We start from the raw sequence: 24,046 nt of genomic DNA, 5'->3' as shown, positions 1-24,046 counted from the left end.
TGCCTGTGTGTTGGTGTTGCTGCCGTGCCGATGTTGCTGCTGATATGTGATGTTGCTGCCGTGCCGCTGCCTTTGCCGTTGCTGTTGCTGCTGCTGCTGCTGCCCCCAGTTACTGCAGGCTGAGCTCGGTCCATTTGAGTAGTCACTCATTCGCTCGCCGCCCGCTCGCTGGTTCAGCTGCGCGTCCACGCCGTCTGTCCCAATATCTCTATCTATATAATATCCATATCGCAGTCTGGATAATTTCCTCATCGTGCCTGCAAGTGTTAAAAGAAATATATTAAAAATAAATAAAGAATTCTAGCAAGAGCAAATTGCTCCAGTGCCATAAACACAATCCAATAATTGCCGTTAACGGGGCCCATTTGAAAACCTTTCCGTCGAAAACATAAAAATCATTCGGCCGCAACACATTTAAATTTATTTACTTTTAAATCATCTACTTGAAACAAAAAATGTGCTAGCGTTTAAAGAGCCCATTTAGTTGGATTTTGCGCTAAACGGATCTTTCCTATTGGGATTTATCGACGGTGGCCAAACTGCAACAATACCAGCGGCAAAACGGATAGCTGCCCGAGGTGAGTGCGCCTTGGATGACTCATAACCCTTCAAAGGAACCTTCTTACGCCATAAAAATTAATAACAAAAAAGAGCAAAACAGGGCAGTGAACAAGTGAAATTCAATGCGAATTGTTGTAGGCGAGATTTGAAAAAAAAAACAACATATGTATGCAGGGCAAACAAAGAGTATGGAATCGTCATCGCCATCGAGGGCATGTCACCCAGTCGTCTGTAATATGACGCCCTCAACGGCGACGATGCCGTCGGCGGAGGTTGCTCCTCGCTTTTCTTCTTCCCGGTTTCAGGGACCAAGAATCAGAAATAATTGTTTAGCAACAATAACAATAAAACGAAATAATATAGCCCCGAAAAAAAGAGAGACCCATAAACTGAAACGCCCCACTGCCAAATGCAAATTTCGTAGGGCCCAGCCAAAAGAGTTTTTATAATTATGAAAAGGGAAAAGCAGCAAATCGAATTGCACTTAAAAATGTCCCCTCACAGACTCCAGATCCCCGATTCCAATCCCAGACGCTGTGGTCATCAGCCCGGGTTTTCCACAGAATCCGCTGCAGTCCCCATAAAACAGAAGTCAACGATTGTTTTTGTTTCTTTATGGTCCTCTCCGAGAATCGGTGGTCTTATAGAGCTTTCATTCGGTCGAATCTGGATTCTACACAAAATTATATACGACTTTTTTCGAAACTAGTGGGATGGGTTTTTAAGTTGGTGTGATTGGTTGAGTTTATAACGGGTATGTTGGTTTAAAGGAATTCTAAGAATGTCGTAGTTCTTAATTTTTAAGATATTATTCACTAAATCTTGATATTTTTTCGGGATTTTTGGTACTTATTTTTTTGGGACTAAGATTTCATGTGGATAGAAAGAGATATGAATGATAATTTTTCTATGAAAGTTACAGATTTTGTAGTTCAATATTAGACAACATACATTTTCGGCAGATAGCTTTATATTCAAACGATCGTTTCAGCTTTGGATAACTTTGCTTTTGATGGTATTATTAAATATTAGGGACAGGTATCTTCTTACCGAAAACGGTTTCCCTAAAAATATTTTCTTGCAATGAAACTAAATAACGACTTTACATTGGTTAGAAAAGGAAAGTTAAACATACTTGCATTCAAAATATGTCTAACCAGTGAACAACTCTGTCACGGCGAAATCGCAAAGTAAATCCAAGTTGGAGTAAAGCCCGGGGTCTACACAGATATCCACATTACTGACCGGACTTCAGACGGGTCCACACAATGCCCAACGAGAGTTGCCGAGACAGTATGCGGCTCAAGTTTAATGTAGAATATGCAAATTGCGCATAGCTAATTTGCATTTATGACAAAAATAATAACTAATAATCTGGCCGAGAGGGAGGAAGAGCGTGAACGGAAACCGAGACGCAGATGGATGTGGATATGGAGATGGATACGGATACGGGGACCTGGCGACAATGACACCCGAGAGATATGCGAGAAATTTACTATAATACTTCCAGGAAGGCAAAAAAATTAAAAAAAAAAAAAGAGAAGAGAGTGCCGACCGAAGGGCGTAAAGCACGGCGAGCAAACAAAACAGCATTCGGCTCGGACATTGGACATTGGTCGCTAGTCGCTGGCCAAGAGAAATGACCATGACGGGTCGCCAGTTCCAGCTCCCCAGGTCTCTGGATACCCAGTTCCCCGACTTCCCGTCTCCAGATGCACTCCACTCCAAAAGGTGTCGCGCGCCAAGCAAATTAGCGGGTGTGTCCAATTCGAAAACGAGCCTTGGAACTCTGGAGGATGTCAGTCCGCCTAAAACTCTCACACATATTTAAACAGTTGGAAAAAACACATGGCATATATTGGCCAAGTGATCAAGAAAATTATTTAGGTACTTCGAAGCAATCACACAAAATCTTTCATTGACAAACAGGAATATTTAAAGGGAAAATAATAGTTTAAAATAATAATATTCCGGCGGAAGTTTGACGAAATATGTTGTAAAGTTTGTCTAAAACTGATAATAATCAGGAATAAAATATAAGGTATATAAAAAAATTCCTATATTCATAACTCTATTTTGAGTCAAAGAACCACATTTTTGTGTCTTAGAATAGGTTTGGTATTATTTTTTCTTTATGCTATATGATACCACCTATATTTATTTGATTAGTTGAGTGGTTTAAGAACTGTTATTTCTTGTATTGGTATTAAATTTGTACTTCGTTTTTCGCTAAGTGGATCCCTAAGCCATGTGCTAGTGTCTTCAATGTCGTTTCCCTTTGTCACGTGAAATCAAATCATGCATTACAATTTCACGCTCAATCGCCGATGTAATTGAGCCGCACAGCCGTTCCCTTCCCGATTCCTTTTCCTTTAAGTACCCCAGGTTGTACTCTCGCTGTCCAACTGCCGCCACTATGTCTGCCACAAATCCAATTGGTCGGCCCAGCTCTGCCATGAATCCGGGGGATCGGCTCGTAGTTTTTCCGGTCGCCCAGCTTCCGTAAAAACAAAAGCGGAGGGGTGGCATCCAACCGTAAACTGCAGCTGGAGCAACAGTTAAACCATTTTCACACCCAAAAATTATATTTATATTTATACCCAGATCTGTTGAAATATTTTTTCTAATTTTTACAACTATCGGTTAATGGTTTAATTTATGCGAAGACACGAATTCTTTGCCTTGTGGCATACATATATTTCACTGAACGTTTTTCGGGACAGTCCTTGCCACAAGTCCTGTGTCCATTGTTTGGATCACGTTCCCGCGCCGATATCGAATCGGTTCGATCTCAGAGGCAACTTTGTTTCCAAGTGAACAGCGTCGAGGAATAGCTGAGATCCTGGATCCATTGTCCTCATCTTGGTCCTTGCCATTCCGCTATCGGATAACAGACCCCGCATTTCGTCCTCATGTATCCGTATCTTTGGCGCTTCAAACTTGTAAGTTTTTTTCTCTTTACGAAAAAAGGGTTCGAGGTTTTTGTGTTGAAAATATGGGAATCCGAATCTCTGTGTCCAATGTGCAAAGGCATGTGTGCATATTATGCCATCATCGAACGTCTTGAGATATGCATCTAGATCTGTGGGCTTGGCTGATATGTAAGCATGGACAAGTTGAGGGTTGATCCGACGTAGCCCCTAGACTTAGAGCATAGAAATATTACATCTCACACTTTCTTTTTAGAATTTTTCTTGGAACTCATTCCTTAACATACAATAACTGAGCCATAATAATCTTGCATGTGAACTTAGGTGTAACTTTTCAAAGTAAAGGAATTTTTTAAGCCATGATGAAGTTTTTAAATAACCAAAAACTTAAACCTTATAAAAATAGTATATTGTAATCTGATCTACCATATGCTTTTAAAGAAAAGAGTTCTGCAATCATTCTTATAGTATTTTAATTTAAATGCGAAAGCATCTCCATTACAATATTTTAAAATCGAGCACCACTAAATTGCTCTATCTAATAAACCCTTCCTCAACTTGAAGCCACAGATCCCAGGTCTTTTTTCAATTCCTCTGCGGCGCCAGTGAATCACTTTACTAAATTATCTGAGGTGGGAGGGACTTGAAATGAAAAAGAATATTTAAAATTTTTGCACGTTGAGCCAAGATAATGAAAGATGTTGCAGTTGCAGCGGCAGCAACAACACTGCTCTGCTGCAGCTGAGGGCAAAAATTGTGCTGCGCGTGCAAGAAATTATAAGCGTCATTTGCGATTAGCTCATCGACGCCAGCAAAACAAACAAAAAACAAAGACAAAAAGAAGCCGAAATATTGTAAGACATAAAACACTGGCAGTTGGACAAAAAGGCATTATCGGCGACGACAACAAATCGGCAACACGTGCCATGTGGCCGGCTGACAAGTGCCAAAAGATACTCACACTATTCGTGATCGATCAATGAATGAATCGCGTAAAGTCCAAAATACGATATGATGACAAATGGTAAATTATAACTTAACACCATTTTATGGTTGTGTCTTATAACCGAAACAAATAATTTCAAGTACCACTATCAGGATTACTTAAAATAATTATACTTGATGGTTATAAAATATATTATTTCAAATCCATTAAGAATTTGAACTATATATTTTATTTTCGGTTACTTTTAAAGTTCTTATTGATTTTTTAAATACTAAATAAATTTGTTTAAGTCTAAGCACTTATATAGTTCTATATTGTTTGGTAAATCTAAGAACAGAGCTAAATAGTGGGCTGCCAAGGGGTTAAGTGCTGATCAGACCTCTACGTAAATATCTGATTCAGGGGTCAACGGTGGGCTTGGATAACTTTTGTTATAACTGGCGTCGCCCTCCGATTCTACAGAGCTCAGCAAATGTCGCGAAGAAAGTAAAGTCGCTGCGATTCGGGTGAAATGCAACACTTTTTGCTAACGCCGCACAAGTCATGGTCGCGCTGCTCTTGTTTGTTTATTTTTGCCAGCATGTGACATTGTCCGCGGCGAAGGCGACATTGGAACCTCCGCTCAGCTCCGCTCCAGAGCTCAAGCTCGAGCTCTCCATATGGTTTTTCACCCAGTCGCAGTCCAATCGAAAGTCATCTACGGCGGAGAACCCAGAACACAGAACCCAGTGAAAAAGCTGAGCGGTTCGGTCTCTGAACGGCGGCGTCGCCGTTGACGGTTGGAGCGTTTTAGTTGCGGTCAGCTTAGTGTTGGATCAAGTCGCACAGTGCACCCAGTGACCAAGTCGTCTTCGTTGTCGTCGTCTTTGCCGTTTTGTTTTTTTTTTGGACGCCCTTGTCGCGCGCGTTTTATGTGGCATAGTTTACGATCTCGCGGACGTCTTGCAACTTCATCTTGGCCAGCGAATCCCTGAAGCGATGCAGCCTGCACTCCCGGCAGACCGCTTATGAGATGGATCCAAAAAGTAATCATTAGCCAAAAGGAATAACCAGAGCTGCACATAAAGAAATCTTCAGGTTTCTCAACGATCAATTCAAACTTTTTTTCTAACCCAATATTAAATGCCAAAGGACTAAGAAGTGCTTTTTAGTAAAATATATTTTTAAGTTTTGGTGGCTTTTAAGAATTTAAAAAATATTTTTAAAAAATATCTTTACTTTGACATATGAAGAAACCCAATATTATCAGCCAAATAATACTTTGAGGGATGATACGTTTTTATATATTGAAAATTTTCAATAATTTAAGAGGACAACTAATTAATTATTTAAAGGTTTCGATACAATATTTGGAATTGTGGATTTTTTTTATTAAAACAAACGTGTTCTTTTTAGGACTATACCTAGTAGTATTTTTGAGACCAAAACCATTTTAAGTCCAGTAAAACGTTTTTGCTTTTTCAGTCAGTTCCGATTTGAAAAAATTTAAAAGGCATGGAAATGAGTATACTCTTTTGACCAAGTATATTTGAAAAATACTTTTATTTTATTTTTTCCTGTGTTGTGCAGCTGCAATGTGTTTGTTTTTACTGTGTCTCGGGGCTCTTGTTGTTTTTTGACTTTTTTTTGGTTTTTTGTTTGCATACGGTAGCCACCGAAAATGATTTGTTTTGTCTGCCCAGTCGACAGGAGAAGTGAGGGGGTCAGGAGGAGGATTCCGGGCGGGGGATTGGCAACGTTCTCTGGCGTTGTTGTTGGGAGGAACTGCCTTCGTTTTGTGGCAACGTGCATTTGAAATCTAATCTGCAACATATTAAATTACAATTTCAGTTGTAAAGTGTGAAAATATGGAAAGTTTTTCATGATGAATCAAAGATTTAAGTTTATATTTAATATGAGCAAACAGATTTTGAAAAGTTAAAAGCCATCAATTTATTTCGATAATAGAAATATTTTTTATGTTTTTTTAAATCAATAGGAAAAGTATATTAGAACTGGTTTGATTTCTTGACTAGAGTATCGATATTTTCTCAGATGACATTGTCATATATAAGAAAGCTTCGTGAAGAGATCTATCAACTTCATTAGGTTGTAACTTATCGGAAACATCATTTTACGGTCCTGCTATTTACAAATGTCGTTGCCATTACATTTTTATTTGTTTGTCGCATTTAATTAGTTTTGTTGAGTACACATTTATGGACCCTATGTTGGACATTTTGAATCAGAGAAATAAATGGAATTTATGTTTTTATGGGACATAAAAGAGTTATGCGTTTAAAAGGGGAAATATCAAATGTTTACGAGATTTTGAAGACAGAAACGAATAAAAATGGCGGCCACACAAAAAGGGGGAAGCCCCTCAAGCCCACAAATACAAAGACAAAGCGAGCACCAATACAAACGGAAGTGACAAAACTGACATTGAATTTTGACGAGCGGAAGTGCTCAATGTGCGTGTGTAGTTGTGCGCAGTTGGAATGTGTAAAAAACGATTGTTTCTGTACAAAAAAAGGATAACGAAAGGAGAAAGCTTAAAACTCGAATGCCAGAAATGTTCGCTAATGGAGTGTAACGGGCCACACACACACACATGTACAACCAAAGCACCCACACAAACATTGAAAACAAAATGAAACTCAAATAACAATTATTAAGGCGTTGCCAGACAGGCACACACAACACAAACACAACAATTATGTGCCACTGTGTGTGTGGGCGGAGCGGTGGCGCGATACAAACTCAAACTGAAATACAAACACAAGCGTAAACACTCACACCAACGCCAGTTCCAGTTTCCAGGCCCCCTTCTCTGTGTGTGTGTCTGTGTGTGCCGAGTCAGCCAATGAGAAAATGTTGTTGCCTGCGTGTTTGTGTGTGTATTTGTGTAATGCTCACCGCTCTTCTTGTTCTTCCGCTCTCGCTTGCGCGCACTGTTGTTGTTTGCCGGAGAGGGTGGTTGTTCCACGAGTGCACGAGTGTGTGTGTGTGTGTGTGAGTTGCGGAACCCGTTTTCCTCCCCCCACCCCACATCGCAGCACGCAGTCTGTTACACTGAACAACAGCATTTGAAACAGCCGCAAAAGCAGCGCAGCCGTATTGCATCGGTCGGTGAATGAACCACGCACAGTGGCTATGGGCATCATAATATTCTAAAACTGTAAAATATAATACAATTATTTTTGATATTTTTGGTTTATTAAAAAAGCTATTTCTATAAATAAATATGATTATATTATAATAAAAATACAAATTTCAGTATGTATTTTATAGGTTTTCTTATCTTACTATATCCAGAGAAAATTACTGCTATTTGAAAACTCAATCAAAATTGTCACATCTATGAAACATTTGAGAAACCTAATTAACATTATTCGTTTAACTAAAAATAGTTATTTGCCTTAGAAAATATTCGCATAATCTAACTTAAAAGTTGCAAGTTGACCAATATCACGTATACGCCTAGATGAACAAAACTATCATAAGGTGATTTTCAATCATGTTCTTTTATTACCTTTTTTAATTTATTTAAATGTATTAAAAAATATATCAACATTTTATTAAATCATGTAAAATCTCGTGGAGACTTGGATTAAGAGGGATTTGGCACAAGTGAAGATGGAATTTTTGTAGCATACTTTCTAGCACAAAAGTTTTGAATATATTCAGCTATAGCTGTCCCCAAATTAAATGAGTTAAGACCTCCCGAACTAAAATATGTTTTCTCTTAATAAGAAGGATAAAGTTAAAAAACACAACTAATCGCAACGGTTCTTCAATCATATTGTTTTTTAATAATTATTATTAATTTAATAAAAACAATACATTTAACGATACCTGAAACCCTTACTTATTTGTTTATTACTATTGCTGTGACTTAATATTTACTTGTATAATCCAAGTGCACTGAACAAGGGCTGTCCGTATAAAAACAATACGTAATCACAAAGGGGGCGGAAGAGTGTAACCTAAATGATTACTTCTGGGAAAAAAAATATGTTTTTTGTTTGAGAAATTGATTACTTAGGGAGAGGGGCTTTGAAACTATGATACGTACTACATCGACGTGTTCCTACCCAAAAACAATTTTTCTTACTCTTAAGAGTCAGCGACCTTTGGCGTATCTATTTTGGTCCCATATTTGACAGCAGATGCACCACTGTGCCTCGCTTCTAATGTCTCTAAAATGTTACCTGGGGAATGGGTCTTGATATGGTATTGGGAAAGGGACTGAGACACCATTTTCTTGCGCTCTTATTCTTGTATTGTTGTTTTTCCCCCCAATGTGTTTGTTTGCCTGTGTGAGTGCCGTGTGCTTTGGATTGTTTCCTGTGCTCGTTTGCCGTATTTCTGGTCTCGTCTAGGATTTGATGCTTTTTAAATTCTTTTGTCTCGTAACTTTTTTTTTGATGAATGCTCTATGTACGTTGCATGTAGGGTCTTTGTCGCTTTTCTGAGGGTGTTTGCTCGGGTTCTTCTTCTTGTTCCTCAGCGTCGGTGAGTGTTTATCTTGGCTGTTAGTATGGGTGCAGCAGTGCCAGTGTGTGTGTGCGTGTTTGACTTCTAGTGAGGAAATCCGCTTAATGCTGTAATTTTGCTGCGCTGTTCAAACGAACACGTCAACTTTGATAGTGTAACAATTTTAAGCAAAGCTAATGTGCAAATTCCTTGTACACTTATGGTTAAGTGAGGTGAGGCACCTTAAAATATACTATACATGTTACTAATCCTTAAAAATTAAAGCACAAAAGGTTTTGATGCATTAGCCACTTAAAATTGTTAAGCCTCCTTTAACGGCATCCTATAAACTTATTTTGTTTTGGAATGAGTTGACCTTAGCTTCGAGAATATTTAAAATTAATAGGATCGAAAAATATGTATATTTTCCTTTTTAACGAATTAAAGGCAAACCTTGTACTCAAGGTTGATTGCTTTTATGTCTATAGACATTAAATCTATAGATTCATAAATATGAATATATTCATATATTTTCTCCGTAGCTTTAAAATTCTTTGACCAAAATGTTTTTACCATAGGGATTAAATCAATTAATCAGTAGATATTTGACATCCAAAACATATAGTTTCACAAAATCCCTTAATCCCAGCATAAAAACACAAAAATCTCAGCATTTCAACACCATTTTGGGGAACCAACTAATTACCCTGACTTAGAAAGTCTTTAACACCTCCATTTCCTGGGGGATTTTATTTTAGGGGAGGAACTCACTGTCACGCCTGCCGATCAACCCCCAGAAAATGATATTGCAACTATTTTTAGGTACTTAAGGCCACTGAAACGATAGCCTTGATAATAAAGTGAAAAGTGTCGTAAATTTCAAGGTGCGCTTGCGGTTCAGGGAAAAACGAAACTATATATTCATAGGCCATCTCTATGTGTTGGTGCCTATGTATTTTCTAAATAGAGACATTCAATATGTCTGCCTTTCACTTGACAACCGCATTTGAATTTCAGAACACTTTTTGAAAGTAATTCATTTAATTTTAAACTACAGTTTTCGCTTACATAAAACGATTCAACAATGGAATGTTAATGCCTTGTAGGTATATAAAGATATATGTCTGTATATAAGTATATATGCAGTCGCGCTTGTATACCCATAGGTATCTAATGAAACGTGATTTTCTCTAAAACGTGACTTTGTATTGATTTTTCTCCAACCATACTTTTGTTTCACTTTACACCCGAGCGTAAGACTGAGCCACATTATTTGTTGTTGTAGCTGTAGTTGCCCCTGTTGTTGTTCTTTTTATTGCTGCTGTTTTTGCTGTTGCAGTTTTCATTGCAGCGGAAAAATGGTATCGTCAACTGCCAAGTGAATATGCAGTAGATTGGCTACCGAACCATTTCGATATGGAATTAATATTGTCATTAATTGTGAAACGACAAGCGACAGTTCTGGGGAATTTTATGAACGATGGAAGCTACTTTTGTTTTTATATAGAATAAGAATTAATATTTTAGATTATTAAGCTTCACCACATTGTCGTTTCATATATTTTTTAAATGGTTTATCAATGGATAAGGAGTCTCGAGTTTTTTTGGGTTTATTGGTTTACACAATTTTTTCTAACGTTTTGAAATTTGTATTTTTATTGATTGATCATTATACATTTTGACCTTTGATCGACTGATTGATAATGATGTTTCCAAAAATGGATTGTAATAATTATATTTCGGTAAGAAATTATATCTGATGATAACCCTTGTATGCTTATAAACTAATATGGTGCGGGTTAACATACATGATATAGCTCTGAAGATATTAAATACCAATATAGCTTCTCTTAAATGAAAAAGTGTTTAAGAAATTAAAAATGATCAAAAATATATTATAAAAATGCGATTTAGAGTATATAATGATGGAGTTATTTCAGTATGCTACTTCGCTCCCATCTTGTCAACCGAAATCTTTAGCCATATTTGCTATAAGCTATGTGTAACGTGTTTACATTCCGTTCCTGTTGGTCTATTTGCCAGAATATTTGTCGAGTGTCTACCATCGGGAATGGTAGCCGTAGCCGTAGCCGGTTTCCAAGTCCGGCAGTCCATTGTTGTTCCTAGTGCTGCTGGTGTTTTGGAGCAAATTCAAAATCAAATTCAAATTTATGGTGAACATCACGTACGGACGACGGCCAACAATGACAACAATGGATGGCGGTTCGGTTGGAAGTCCAGTTCCGATGGACTGGCTGCACCTCGCAGAGCAAGTGATAATGGAGGTGTTTGGGCATTTACGCGTAGGTGAGGTCGGACATATGTGTGTGCTCTATACACACGCTGCAAGTTCGGGGCCTCAAATTATGATTATCGATTTGACCCTTGGCGAGTTGCTGTTGCTGTTGTTTTCTGTTGGCGTGCAGCACATTTTGACTTGTTTGATTTTCCACGAGCAGGGGGAATGTTGGTTTCGGTATTGTTCTATGGCCTATGGGGGCCCATCGGCCATTTGGCTGCAAGTTTGTATTGTTGATCGATTTTACGTGATATTTCTGAGATTTTCCGTATTTATAGCTTGGCTGCTCCTGGTACACATTTCGCTGCTGCCGTATTTGTTGTTCCCCATGTTATTGTTGCTTGTGTACACTGTACATATATATATGTATGTACATTGTTCATATATTTTTTTATTTCATTTGAAAGTTTACTTTCGCATTTTGAACGCCTCATCGCTTTGCGTATTTGCTCTGGCTATTTGTCCGCCCCCTTTCCACTTTTTCCCCCAGCCCCAAAACACCACATAATTCCAAACTGGATGCTGTGAACCGGCAGCTCTGGTTATGTTTGTTGAACAAATACAAATAAAATACATGCATAATTATTTATGAAAATATAGTGTAATGAAAACAATGATTATGATGTGCTGGTTGATTATTATTACGATTATGGGTTTGGTCGGACGGATCGATTGGATTTTATTTGCTTTCACTTCGCTGCCTGCCAAATGTTTGCATTGGTTGTGTTTTATTTCTGATTTACGGTAAAGTTCATGCAAAATAATTTGCCGGATTAATATAAAATAATTTATATTGGTTGCATTGTAGTTCATTGCGGTGGAATTCAGCTCCAATTTACAAACGCACTACACTAAATTCTTATTTGCTGTTTACACTGGCATTTGCAACTGATGCAAGAGCAAGGGATTAAAATTTGTTCTGTTGATTTTTGCAGAGCTTTACGAGGTTTTTATTGTTGGCCATTAAAAGTGTACATTTACGCCAGTGGGGCTTTTGAAGATTTAATTTCGTGTAAATAGTTTTTGCAAGGGATTTTACAGAATAAATAAAAGCAATTTGATTTAATTAAGAATTTCTGGAAGCATCGAAACATTTAATAATTTAAAAGTTTTAAATTTCTTGGTATTATTACTCACAATTTAACACATTAATATTTATTGTGATAATACGTTTTTAGTACTTGACAGAGAATTATGTATGATAACTTATTTTATTGTTAATAACCCTTTTTAACAATTTATTTTAGGTACCCTAATATATTAAATTACAATTTCTGACATTTTTAAGAAGCTACTTGTATGCCCAAGTGTCAAAGGGCGATTATTTCGCGGAACTCTGGGATCCCTAGGAGCAATCCTTGCTTAATTCTTTGCTCATAAACCATTATGCTAATCAATAGGCCGTTCCTCGCATAATTTAGGGCGCCCCAAAAGGGCCAATTGTAATCTTAACGGGGGCAAAAGCAACGACAACTGTGCGCAATTAGCGGATTTGGGCAACCAAAAACAAAGCCAACGCTTTGTTCCCTCGTTTCTGAGATTTCGGTGGCTGGTTGTTGTCGTTGTTGTTGTTATGACCGTCGTTACGTGTTATTGCAGGCAATTAAAATCGTACGCCCAACACCCTCAAACACCCCCAAACAAAGACCAACACACACACACCCCTTCGGATTGCATAAACTTTTGTTTGATAATGTTAAAGTGCCGCGCAAACAAATCAAAAAGCATATTGGAATTGGGTTAATGTACGGAGGCAGCCAGTCCGGATGCGAGTCCACATCCACATCCGCATCCAGTTGGTCTGGTATCCTGGTGTCCTTAGCCGCTGTTTGCTTTACGGGTTTTAATCCGAAAATTAAGCGCGAGCTGAGCATTAAAATTTGCGACCCATTTCGAGGGAGGCTGCCCCTTCAGCGACGCGACGCCGACTGTTGTTTCAAGATAAAAACTTCATGTGCGTTGGAAAAACACACGGAAAAAGAGCAAAGGACCGAAAATGTGGGGGTTGGGTGGAAAAAAATGCACTGCGAAAAAGGTTTAAGAATTTGATTTCCTGCTGATTGTTAATAAATTGTAAATTGTTATGATTAATTCCTGGTTCAAGATATTTTATTTAAAAATATTTAATTAAAAATCTTAGAAGATATCTGAATTTGTCTGTGTTTAGAATCAGTTATAATAATTTAATGAAATGGAATATGCAATTTTTGGTAGATTAAAATATCTTTTATAATTTAATAAACAATTTTTTACATTTTTCTTTAATCAAGGAATTGAGGGATTTCATAATGGTTAAGATTTCATTCAGTAGTATTAAGTTTAAAAACGAATTTTTACATATTTTTCAGTCATTGAAAGATGATTTTTTTAACAATATGAACTTATAGTAAAAGATTTTACATTTTTCCTTATTTTGTGTTTGTAATTTCTTGGAACATTAATATTTTAATATTCTTTGAAACATTGGATTCCAAAATAGGTATTATAATTTTTCCTGGCTTGGAAAAGTTATCAAAAATAGTTCCAGTATTTTAAAAAGTTGAATATGGCGAAATCAACAACATTGTTTAGTTATTTTTCCAGGTGCTTGAACATTTTGGCATTAACAGGAGCAGAGCTCTTATCGTTTTGGCCCTGGCATATGTTACGCACATTTGCAGCGTATGGCGAGTTTTCCGCCCGCCACAGCTTCCCACCTGATAGGACCCCTCGAAAATGTGTGGGAATCTCGATGAGGTACCATTACGAATACCAGGTATGCACAGACCTGACTGCCTCGGAAGTTTCTCACACTTCCAGGACATGTGCTGCTTTTTTCTGCCGTTTTTCCCCGACTGGTTATCAATTGGCCGATTGGAAATTCCCGGATGGCTATGCGCTGGCGTGAGAACCGAGCTGCGAGCAGCGGGTTTTTAGCATATCCATACCTGTGGATCGTCCTGATGGGAAACTAGCAGCAGGATCGGATATGGTATGCTGGATATGGTGGGATGTAGGAAACTGCGCCTCGCCCGCAACACCCACATTAGCATCGGACCAGCGGCCAGTGTCCTGTTAATTGCTTTATGGACTCTCTAGTTTCTAGTTACCACTGCGTGGGAATCTTTCACATCCTACCTGTCCCTATACAACACCATTCCTTTCCCATCACTTTCCTTCCCTTCTTATATGTGTGGAACTCTCTAGTTCAAGTTCAGTGTGAATATTTGTGTTGACTTTATTTTTAAACTTTTACCCATTTGTTTTTAGTTTTCTGTTTGCCTGTAACCAGATTAAGGTCAAGTTGGTTGGCGGGGGCTGGGATTCGGCTTGAGATCCGGTTCATTGAGTTTCTATCCGAGGCATGAGTCGGAGTTTTATTCACTTTCCGGGAAGAGATCGTTGAGTTGCTTGTTAAAGCGCTGGCAAATTGAGTTTCTACTCTTTGATTTGCCTAAGGGAACATTTTTACTCTACTAATTTATTTTAAGCAATCGCTGTTTGAAAAAATGTAAATTCCCATGACAGATGCTGTAATTTATATAAGTTTCTTATACATTTTTGTAATTACTATAGATTTTTTAAGCTGGCTTACAATTTATATAATAATAATGGTATCGTAGAATTAATTCTTTAATAATGATATCCTAAACGTCAAGATGCTTTTATACTTTTAATTTCCTCTTTCTGGAATTAATATTCCCACTTCCGTTCATTTTCGATTGAGATTATGGCCACCAATGCTGATATATCATTGGATATGCCTATATTTATGGCTATATGAAATGGTGTAATGTTCTTTAGCAAAAAAATCTTACATCCTGAATAATTCTGACCCACTTACTGCTCGTAAACTATCCTATTAAATGGATTTCGCAGCATATGATACTCAACCCCCTGGTTGACTCCTGTCCGCATTTTGTCCACGGGTCGCGAGGCATTTATAATAATCGCGGCCCAAATGGGAACGCCTCGCTGTTTTTCCCTATTTCCCCTGGTTTTTGCCACACAGAAAGGGAAGCAACCTCACTTCAGACGAACATGTTGGCACATTTGCCTTGCGGATTAGCGCGGCATACTCTTTAGGATTATGATCGTTGAGCAAATCTGTTGCTCCTGCGAATGCGTAACGGATGTCGGCAATTCTTTCAATCTCTGACTCTTGACAAATGTTTCCTTTCTGAATGGTTAATGAATGAAAAACACTATCAATGCAATACAAAAATTTTATTCGGGCTTCCGATCTTAAAATTTATATTTAATTTATTTCTTCATAACACTCTTGCATAATACAGATTAAATATTTTTATGTATTTTATGATCTACTTAAAGTTCATATTTTATTTGGTATATGTTTTGGTATCCCTAAAAATTGTACAAAAATGTATATTAATTTAATATTATATTTTATTATGCTTTAGCATTTTTAAGAAGGGATGTTATTCTTAATACATATATAATATCCAATCTGACCTTGAAAGACATTTGACTTCTTAAGGGGCCATTCGGCAAACCTTTTTGCATTAAAAATACGTGACGTGTGTCAATAAACTTGTATTTACGTGCGAATTCTTTGCTCACTGTCACAAGTTCCTTAAAACTCCCAAAAATAGTAACTCTATGGAAAATAAATCAGCAGGAGTCCCAATGGCTTAGATTCAGCCAGAACTGCGCCAAAATCACGTTCGGAAACTATCAATGGCAAGATGCTGGCTGTGGGTCATCCTGAATCTGAATGCGAATGTATGGCATTTGGTACACATAGATTTTGCCACCTCCTAAACTCTCGTTTTGTGTGGGCGAGTGTGTGCGTGGGACATCATTTGAGTATTATGTGCTCATGCAGACACACGAATATACATTGTATATAGATATAAGTCAAACTCCTGCGGTCGGCCAAAGTCAACCTGTTGAATGCAGGAGTCAAAACGAGTGAGATGGCAACTATTTCCGTTTTGCCATTCAGCAGAAAGGATCAGGGCGAATTAGTAACATTGCGAAAAGTCAATTGCCGGGGATAAACAGGTAAAAATAGAGTTCAGCCAATGGCAGGTTGTTTTCCCGGATCAGGTAGAAGATCCTTTTCGGGATCAGTTGGGAAACTGTTAAAACTGCTTGTGCCGGAGGAAAGCAGCTCAGTTGCAAACAGGTGATTGCAGGGATATGAGCAAGTGCTGAGTTTTAAAGCAGGATCTATAAAACAGGACTATATTTTCGTTCGTTAATAAACATTTACAATGACAAACCATCGACGAGTTCGCAAGGATTGCTATGAAAGCAGACTACATGGTCGGTTGTGGTTTTCTGAAACGGAATATATATTTTTTTTAAGTTCCCTTCACTTACTCAATATGTGTTTCAATCTTTTATTTTTGTGATTTTCCAGATATAGCAAAAACGTGTGCCATGAAGGAGAAAAGCAAAAATGCGGCACGCACGCGACGTGAAAAGGAAAACACGGAATTCTGCGAATTGGCCAAATTACTGCCGCTGCCAGCGGCGATTACTTCGCAACTGGACAAGGCCTCCGTCATCCGGCTGACCACATCGTATTTGAAAATGCGCCAGGTCTTTCCCGATGGTAAGTTTTCGTTTTTTTTTTATTATTGGTAGGAAAACTCACTTGATTGCCGCTCAATTTGTCGCCGGTCTTGGCTTTTCATCTCGTGTGAATTACGCCTTGCGGCTATGACAAATGATGCGGAATGTTTGACAGCCACGCGACCGCCACGCTCATTATAATCCAACCTCGACGTATCCTCGCAGCAGGACAGCAGGTCCTTTGTTTTCATTTCAACTCCTGCATATGTGTATATGTTTTTTCTTGCCTGCAAGTTTTCAAGTTTAAACGGTGATGTTTGTTTAAAGCATATGTTTTGCGAGGACAGGCCAGGGAAAACCACTCAACAATGGGCAGACAATAAACAGCAGGCTAAAGTGGGTGGGCCGAAACACAATGGCGTCTGTTGTTTCACTCAAAAAGCAGCGAGCAACGAGAGTCGCACTGGAAATCTTGCTCCCCTTCTGATTTTCCAACGACCCCCTGCCATCCCCGCCCATGGGCGAGTGTGCGCCACTGAGATTTTCTGCTGACAAAGAGGGTTGTTTAAGATGAGTGGGCGGAGGTGGGAGGTGGGTGTCGCTCCCATTGTTGCCGCACCGTTTTGTGCTTTTCTTTTCTGCCTTTATTGAAATAATTATTTTAATAATAGGCAACAAACAACGAGATCCGGACGGTCCAAGGAAGTGCTATGGCATATACATGACAATATATGTGGTACATATACAATATATATGGTGCGAACAGTGGAAAATGGGGGTGGCCGGCGGGCTGTGAATGGGCCACCTACGGCGCTCGATGACTTTAATTGGGAATAATATTTAGACGTCAGCAGTGGCAAGTAGGGCGTGCGTTGCCTCTGCTGGTGGGAATTTTGCGAATTAAGATACTTTGCCCGGATGACAAACAATTAATTCGAGGCATTAGGGCTAACTTGTCAAAAGGATCAGGGTTTGCAGTAAATGAAATTGTTTGACTGCCCCTTAAACTAAATATATAAATATTTTAAGGCTTACTAACTAAATGGAAATATTAGAAAACTAACATAAAAGTTTTAAAGGGGTTTTAAGTCACGCCCCCTTATATCGACTTTAAGTCTACGATGTTGCCTAATTATTAATCTTTTTCATTTGCATCATCTTTTACAAGATAAATTAATTGTCGCATTAGTTAAATGTTAATATTTTTTGTTTGCTGAGTTTATAATGCTGTGGGGAATATAATATTCGTTTCTTATTTATTAACATAATATTTCTTTTAAGGCAGTAATTATATTTAATTTATAATTATTGCACCACAAATTGTAAGACCTTTATTAAATCCAAATTTCTATTTTCCAGGACTTGGTGAAGCCTGGGGCTCCTCGCCCGCCATGCAACGTGGTGCCACCATCAAGGAGCTGGGCTCCCATCTGCTGCAGACGCTGGACGGCTTCATCTTCGTGGTGGCTCCGGATGGCAAAATCATGTACATCTCGGAAACGGCCTCTGTACATTTGGGCCTCAGTCAGGTGAGTGTCGGGATCTCTTGTCCTGATTTATGCGCATAAATTGCCGGGCCACCTGAATTTGCCTTTTCGTATCCTGGCCACCACTTGCATTTGCAAGTCAATGGGCCTGGATGCAGGGGCCCAAGTGTTGTGGCTTCAGAAAAGACGATTCATTTGCATTTTCCCACTAATTGGCACTCACTGCGGCTTAGGAAATATGTAAAATATTTCTATATTGCTTTAAAATTTTCATTTGTGTATAAAATACATTTATTAAATCCTGAAAGTCGCTAAAAATAAAAATGTTTACATATTGCTAATAGAAATGGTATCAAAAGATATATAAACATTCTTCAAACAACTTAAAGCTGTATAAATCATTACATTTAAATGGATTTATTCAAATACATAATTATTCTAATTCAATCATCTTTTTTTAACCAGGTTGAGCTGACGGGCAACTCGATATTCGAGTACATCCACAACTACGATCAGGACGAGATGAACGCCATTTTGTCGCTGCATCCGCACATCAACCAGCATCCAGTGAGTACAGCCTGAATTTCTATACAATCTTTTGGAAACATTTCAAAATGTTTGTCCTCTCTCTCTCTCTCGCTCTGGACCTCTCTACCTATCCCACTCTGAATTGTACTCACGCCACAGGCCGCCTTTCTCAACTCCCTACAGCTCGCCCAGACGCACACGCCCATCGGCAGTCCCAATGGCGTCCAGCACCCATCCGCCTACGACCACGACCGCGGATCGCACACCATCGAGATCGAGAAGACCTTCTTCCTGCGCATGAAGTGTGTCCTGGCCAAGAGGAATGCGGGCCTCACCACCTCCGGTTTTAAGGTAAGATCATCATCGGGTTAGCAACACCCCTTGAAACAGTGATATAAAAAACTATCATTATAAAGGGAATGAACGTATCGTTTAGTTTTGAATTTATCATTAGAAGATCCAAGTTATAAACCAGTATTTTTATTTTTGATCACATTAATGATACTTTAAAGTTCGAAATTAATAATACATTTAAAAATTTACTTAAATTTTATATAATTTATATAATCTCCCTTGTTTTTCTTATAGGTGATACACTGCTCCGGTTATCTGAAGGCTCGCATCTATCCCGATCGCGGGGATGGACAGGGCAGCCTCATCCAGAATCTCGGCCTGGTGGCCGTCGGTCACTCGTTGCCTTCATCTGCCATCACAGAAATCAAGCTGCACCAGAATATGTTCATGTTCCGGGCCAAGCTGGACATGAAGCTCATCTTCTTCGATGCACGGTAAGAGGAGTTTTAAAAAATAAATATTTAAAAAATAAATATTTAAAAAATATACACGAGAGATACAATGTTAGTACGACCTTAATAAGATTTATAAGAAAGAGAACATAGGTTATTATCCAATACCATTTTAATATTTGAATTTGAAACCCTTTTTGAAGTATTTCAAGTAGAAGTACATTAGGGAAATGTTGTAATATAGTTAGAGATTTTCTTGCTTTAAATATTGGGTTGATATAATTTAAATTTTAAAGAATACCACAACCAAGTTCAAAAAGAAACACTTTTGTTTAATCAGGAGTCTGTATTTATCTACCACGCCACTTTAGTAAAGTATCCTTTGCCTGTTTGCCGTATATTCGACACTAGGCAAATATTTAAACGGGCCGCAGAATTCGCTTTTTACACCACGATAAAAAGCACCAGCAGCCGCCCCCGAAAAGATAATGTTTTCAAAGTGGCGAAAAACAAAAAATATATGAATAGGAAAAAGGAAATGTAAGCAAGACGGGGCGACATGACGAAAAGAAAAACAAATCATTTCCCTCTTGAGCTTGATTTTCCTTTGTCAGTGTGTGTGTGTGTGTGAGAGTGTTTGTATGTGTTGAGGGGGAAAAAGACTCGGTGTAAGTGCCTGGCGGTCCAAAAAACCAGCCCACTTTGTCTGACATTATTGTCACTCAATTACCCTCATGATGCCACGGCATATTGCCATCCCATTCTGGCGCCCTTCCTTTTCGCACCGAACAACCCCAAAGTGGTGAGCAAAAATCAGCCCCTTTTCCCTCGCGGCTTTTTTGTTTTTTCTGCATAATTGAATTGGAGTCGACAAAAGTAAACCAGCCGAATAAAACACACCAGCAACAAAGGCAACACCAATGACCATTCATTGTTTGGACAAGCCAGCGAAACTGCTGCCCTCGACCTCAGAAATGATCCAACTAACTCCCAACGCCTGTTTATTTGCTTACAGCGTATCGCAGCTAACCGGATACGAACCGCAGGACCTCATCGAGAAGACCCTGTATCAGTACATCCACGCCGCGGACATCATGGCCATGCGCTGCTCCCATCAAATCCGTAAGAAAGCACCTCCATATCCATTGCAATGTCGCGTGCACTGAGCCATGCACTGAACAAAATCTTAATAATAACTAAAAGTACAAAAAGAAATAATAGATTGAACATTTTTTTAACCTTATGTATAAAAAACTAACAGAATCCTTGCACTAAAATAAGATTTAATGATTTATGTAGTCTTAAAAAGGCAATGATTTTATTAAATATTTATTATTATTAATCACAAAATCTAAGTATTCAAAATCTTGTCATTCCTAAAAATCCCATGACTAACTGCTAAAATAATTAGAATCAAGGTGCGTTTAATCCTGAGATTATTTTGTAGTATTTCTGCATACAAGCATCATTCTAATAAAACTAAAGTAAACTTAACTAAAATACCAAAAAAGGATTTATACTACAAGTATTTCAAGCAGTATACATTTAACATTAATAACATATTTTAGATTACCTGCTAGTTTTTATTGAGTAAATTGATCATCAATCAATAAAAAAGTTCGAATAAATACTTACAACTAAACAAATTTGTGCTTATGGCTTAGTGTATCAAAGAAATGTTAGAGATTCGTTTTTAAAAATGGATCTTGATTTGTTGAACCCTCCACTAATTTAAAACTTTATATTTTCCTTGCAGTGCTGTACAAAGGACAAGTGACCACCAAATACTACCGCTTCCTGACCAAGGGCGGTGGCTGGGTGTGGGTGCAGTCGTACGCCACCCTGGTGCACAATTCGCGATCCTCGCGAGAAGTGTTCATCGTGAGCGTGAACTATGTGCTGAGCGAACGAGAGGTGAAAGACTTGGTGCTGAACGAGATTCAGACGGGCGTTGTGAAGCGGGAGCCCATCTCGCCGGCGGCCCAAGCGGCCCAAGCAGCACAAGCGGCGGCTCAAGCGGCCCAGGCGGCGCAGGCAGCTCAGGCGGCTCAAGCGGCTCAGGCGGCCCAAGCGGTCCAGGTGGCTCAGGTGGTGGTGGTGCCCCAACAGGCGGTGGTGCAGCCCCAATGCGCCGGCGCAACGGGTCAGCCGGTGGGTGGTCCTGGAACGCCCGTTAGCCTGGCCCTGAGTGCCAGTCCCAAGTTGGATCCCTACTTCGAGCCGGAGTTGCCGTTGCAGCCGCCCAATGCCGTCACGCCCGTGCCCTCGTCCAACAACAGTAGCAGTAATAATAACAATAACAATAATGGCGTGTGGCACCACCATCAGATGCAACAGCAATCGGGCAGTATGGATCACGATAGCCTGAGCTACACCCAACTATATCCCCCGCTCAATGACCTGGTGGTCAGTTCGAGTAGCAGTGTGGGCGGAGGCACTGCCTCCAGTGCGGGAGGTGGCTCCAGTGCCTCGGCCTCGTCCTCCGGCGTCTACTCCACGGAAATGCAATATCCCGACACCACCACCGGCAATCTGTACTACAATAATAACAATCATTATTATTATGACTACGATGCCACGGTGGATGTGGCCACATCGATGATTCGTCCCTTTTCGGCCAATTCGAATAGCTGTTCCAGCAGTTCGGAAAGCGAGCGCCAGTTGTCCACCGGCAATGCCTCGATTGTGAATGGTACATCGCCCTCTCAAACGACATATAGCGATCTGAGTCACAATTTCGAGCTGAGCTACTTTTCCGACAACAGTTCGCAACAGCAGCAGCAACATCAGCAGCAGCACCAGCAGCAACATTTGATGGAGCAGCAACACCTGCAACAGCAGCAGCAGCAACAGCAGAGATTGCATCCGCAACAGCAGCAGCAGCAGCAGCAACACCAGCAATATCACTATGCCATGCCCCACCAGCAGCAGCAACAGCAACAGCAGCAACATCAGAGAGTCGTCAGCGATTTTGCCGAGAGTTTCAAGAGCGTAAATGCTGCTGCTGCGGCGGCGGCAGTGGTTGCCACGCCCCATTACACTAGCGTCATTGTGGAGCCCCAGCATTATATACCCAACGATTTTGTGCATTAACAGCAACTCGATGTTGCCGCCGCTTATGCTGCTGTTGTTGTTTCTAAAACGCCGACTGCCCCCTCCGCCGGATTCAAGTTGTTGCAATGTTATATACGCCTCTGAGTTCTCAGTTCCAAATTGTAATATGTGGCTGAGCCACAAAAACATCTGAATTTCTAGAACCTCTCTATTCTGTTTTATTTATTGAATGTCTTATATCCGCCCCAACCTTCCCCATTGCGTTCATGTTAAAAAGTTCAGTGTAATGTTACAAAGAAATTGATACGAATAACAAAAAAGAGAAAGAATACAGAAAGATCCTTGTTAACAAATGCAAAAGCAAATACAAATTCTATAATAAATAGCTATAAGGCCTAATTGTAAAATGTTCATACAAACTAACTTAAACTAATTGCACATACTTATACATAACTATATCGTAATCCATAATCATGAATACGTACGATCTATGAATATATCTATGTATATAAATATGCAAAAATGTGTAAATAGTGCAGGGTCCGCTCCACTATGCAGATATCGAATATGATCTTCATAAGTCAAGTAAATAATTGTAAATGTAATATTAACTATTATCGCAAATTTTTCTAATTTGAATAAACAAATTATTACGTGGGTGAACAATAAGAGAACGAGTTCCCCTTAATTCGACGGGCTGCATTTGGAAACCACGTTGCTACAGTAGAGTTTTTATTTAATTTAGTAATCTTAGCTTACAAATAAAATGTTATTTTCAAAAATTATAAGTTGTTGAGTTGTTTTCTTTTTTTAAAAAATATGTTTTATTTTTATTCTTTTTGCTTAAATACTTTTCAGCTGCTTAATACTTTTCAGCTGGCACTTTTAAATTTTAAACTTGTCTGGGAACAATCTTGTTTGATCTTAATAGTAAAGTCTCTAGACATTTTTCTTGAATCTTTAACCCACAAAAAATTCCCTGTGTTATGACAATTTCAGTTAAACCCCTCGTTCTGAAAAAATCGTTTTTTTCAATATATTTGACTCTAGGTTACATTCTACACACACATCTACATGTTTATCTACATCCAGTTTTACATGGTAAGTTACACGCCAAATTTAGTTCCAAAATCAGACGTTACACCATATATTACATACATCTTACACAAGGATTCTCTACATTTCGCGCCACCTTGTGTTTACATACCAAAACCTGTAAGCTGAGCATGTTTATGTAAATAAGTTTTAAACAGGGCTTTCAGCTTGTAATTTGACCAAAATAAAGAAATGAGCAGCTTAAACTTTTTATGGATTGTTTTTGTTTTTTTTTTAAACTTGGCGCTATACTTATTGTTGTATTTTTAATTTTTTTTTGTAAGTACTATTTCTTGCTATTGTTTCTAAATAAATTTCGTAAAGTACTTAGTTGGAGTACCCTATTGGCCTTTCTTTTGAGGATAACTTCTTAAAAACTAGAAAACGTTTAGTATTTCGTTTTCATAAAACCATACTTGATT

General features: G+C 38.8%; 1 protein-coding gene across 3 annotated transcripts; it reads left to right on the top strand.

Annotated features, from left to right (window-relative positions):
- The first annotated feature begins 147 nt into the window (after positions 1-147).
- LOC119563300 (protein single-minded) lies at positions 148-23,311 on the top strand. 3 transcript variants are annotated; one of them, XM_037876631.1, is made up of 8 exons: positions 148-578; positions 16,560-16,754; positions 18,074-18,243; positions 18,667-18,768; positions 18,889-19,080; positions 19,318-19,517; positions 20,491-20,597; positions 21,232-23,311. In XM_037876631.1, the coding sequence occupies exons 2-8, from the start codon at positions 16,580-16,582 to the stop codon at positions 22,566-22,568; spliced, it is 2,283 nt and encodes a 760-aa protein (XP_037732559.1). In that variant the 5' UTR covers positions 148-578; positions 16,560-16,579; the 3' UTR covers positions 22,569-23,311. The 3 variants fall into 3 exon arrangements, with proteins under 3 accessions (XP_037732559.1, XP_037732558.1, XP_037732557.1); XM_037876630.1 differs by lacking the exon at positions 148-578 and adding an exon at positions 5,246-5,462 and having other exon boundaries at positions 18,913-19,080; XM_037876629.1 differs by lacking the exon at positions 148-578 and adding an exon at positions 5,246-5,462.
- The last annotated feature ends 735 nt before the right edge of the window (positions 23,312-24,046 follow it).

The sequence above is a fragment of the Drosophila subpulchrella genome, chromosome 3R (assembly GCF_014743375.2).
Source record: "Drosophila subpulchrella strain 33 F10 #4 breed RU33 chromosome 3R, RU_Dsub_v1.1 Primary Assembly, whole genome shotgun sequence".
In the NCBI taxonomy this organism is placed as follows: Eukaryota; Metazoa; Arthropoda; class Insecta; order Diptera; family Drosophilidae; genus Drosophila; species Drosophila subpulchrella.
This window is presented reverse-complemented; position numbering and strand designations above follow the sequence as displayed.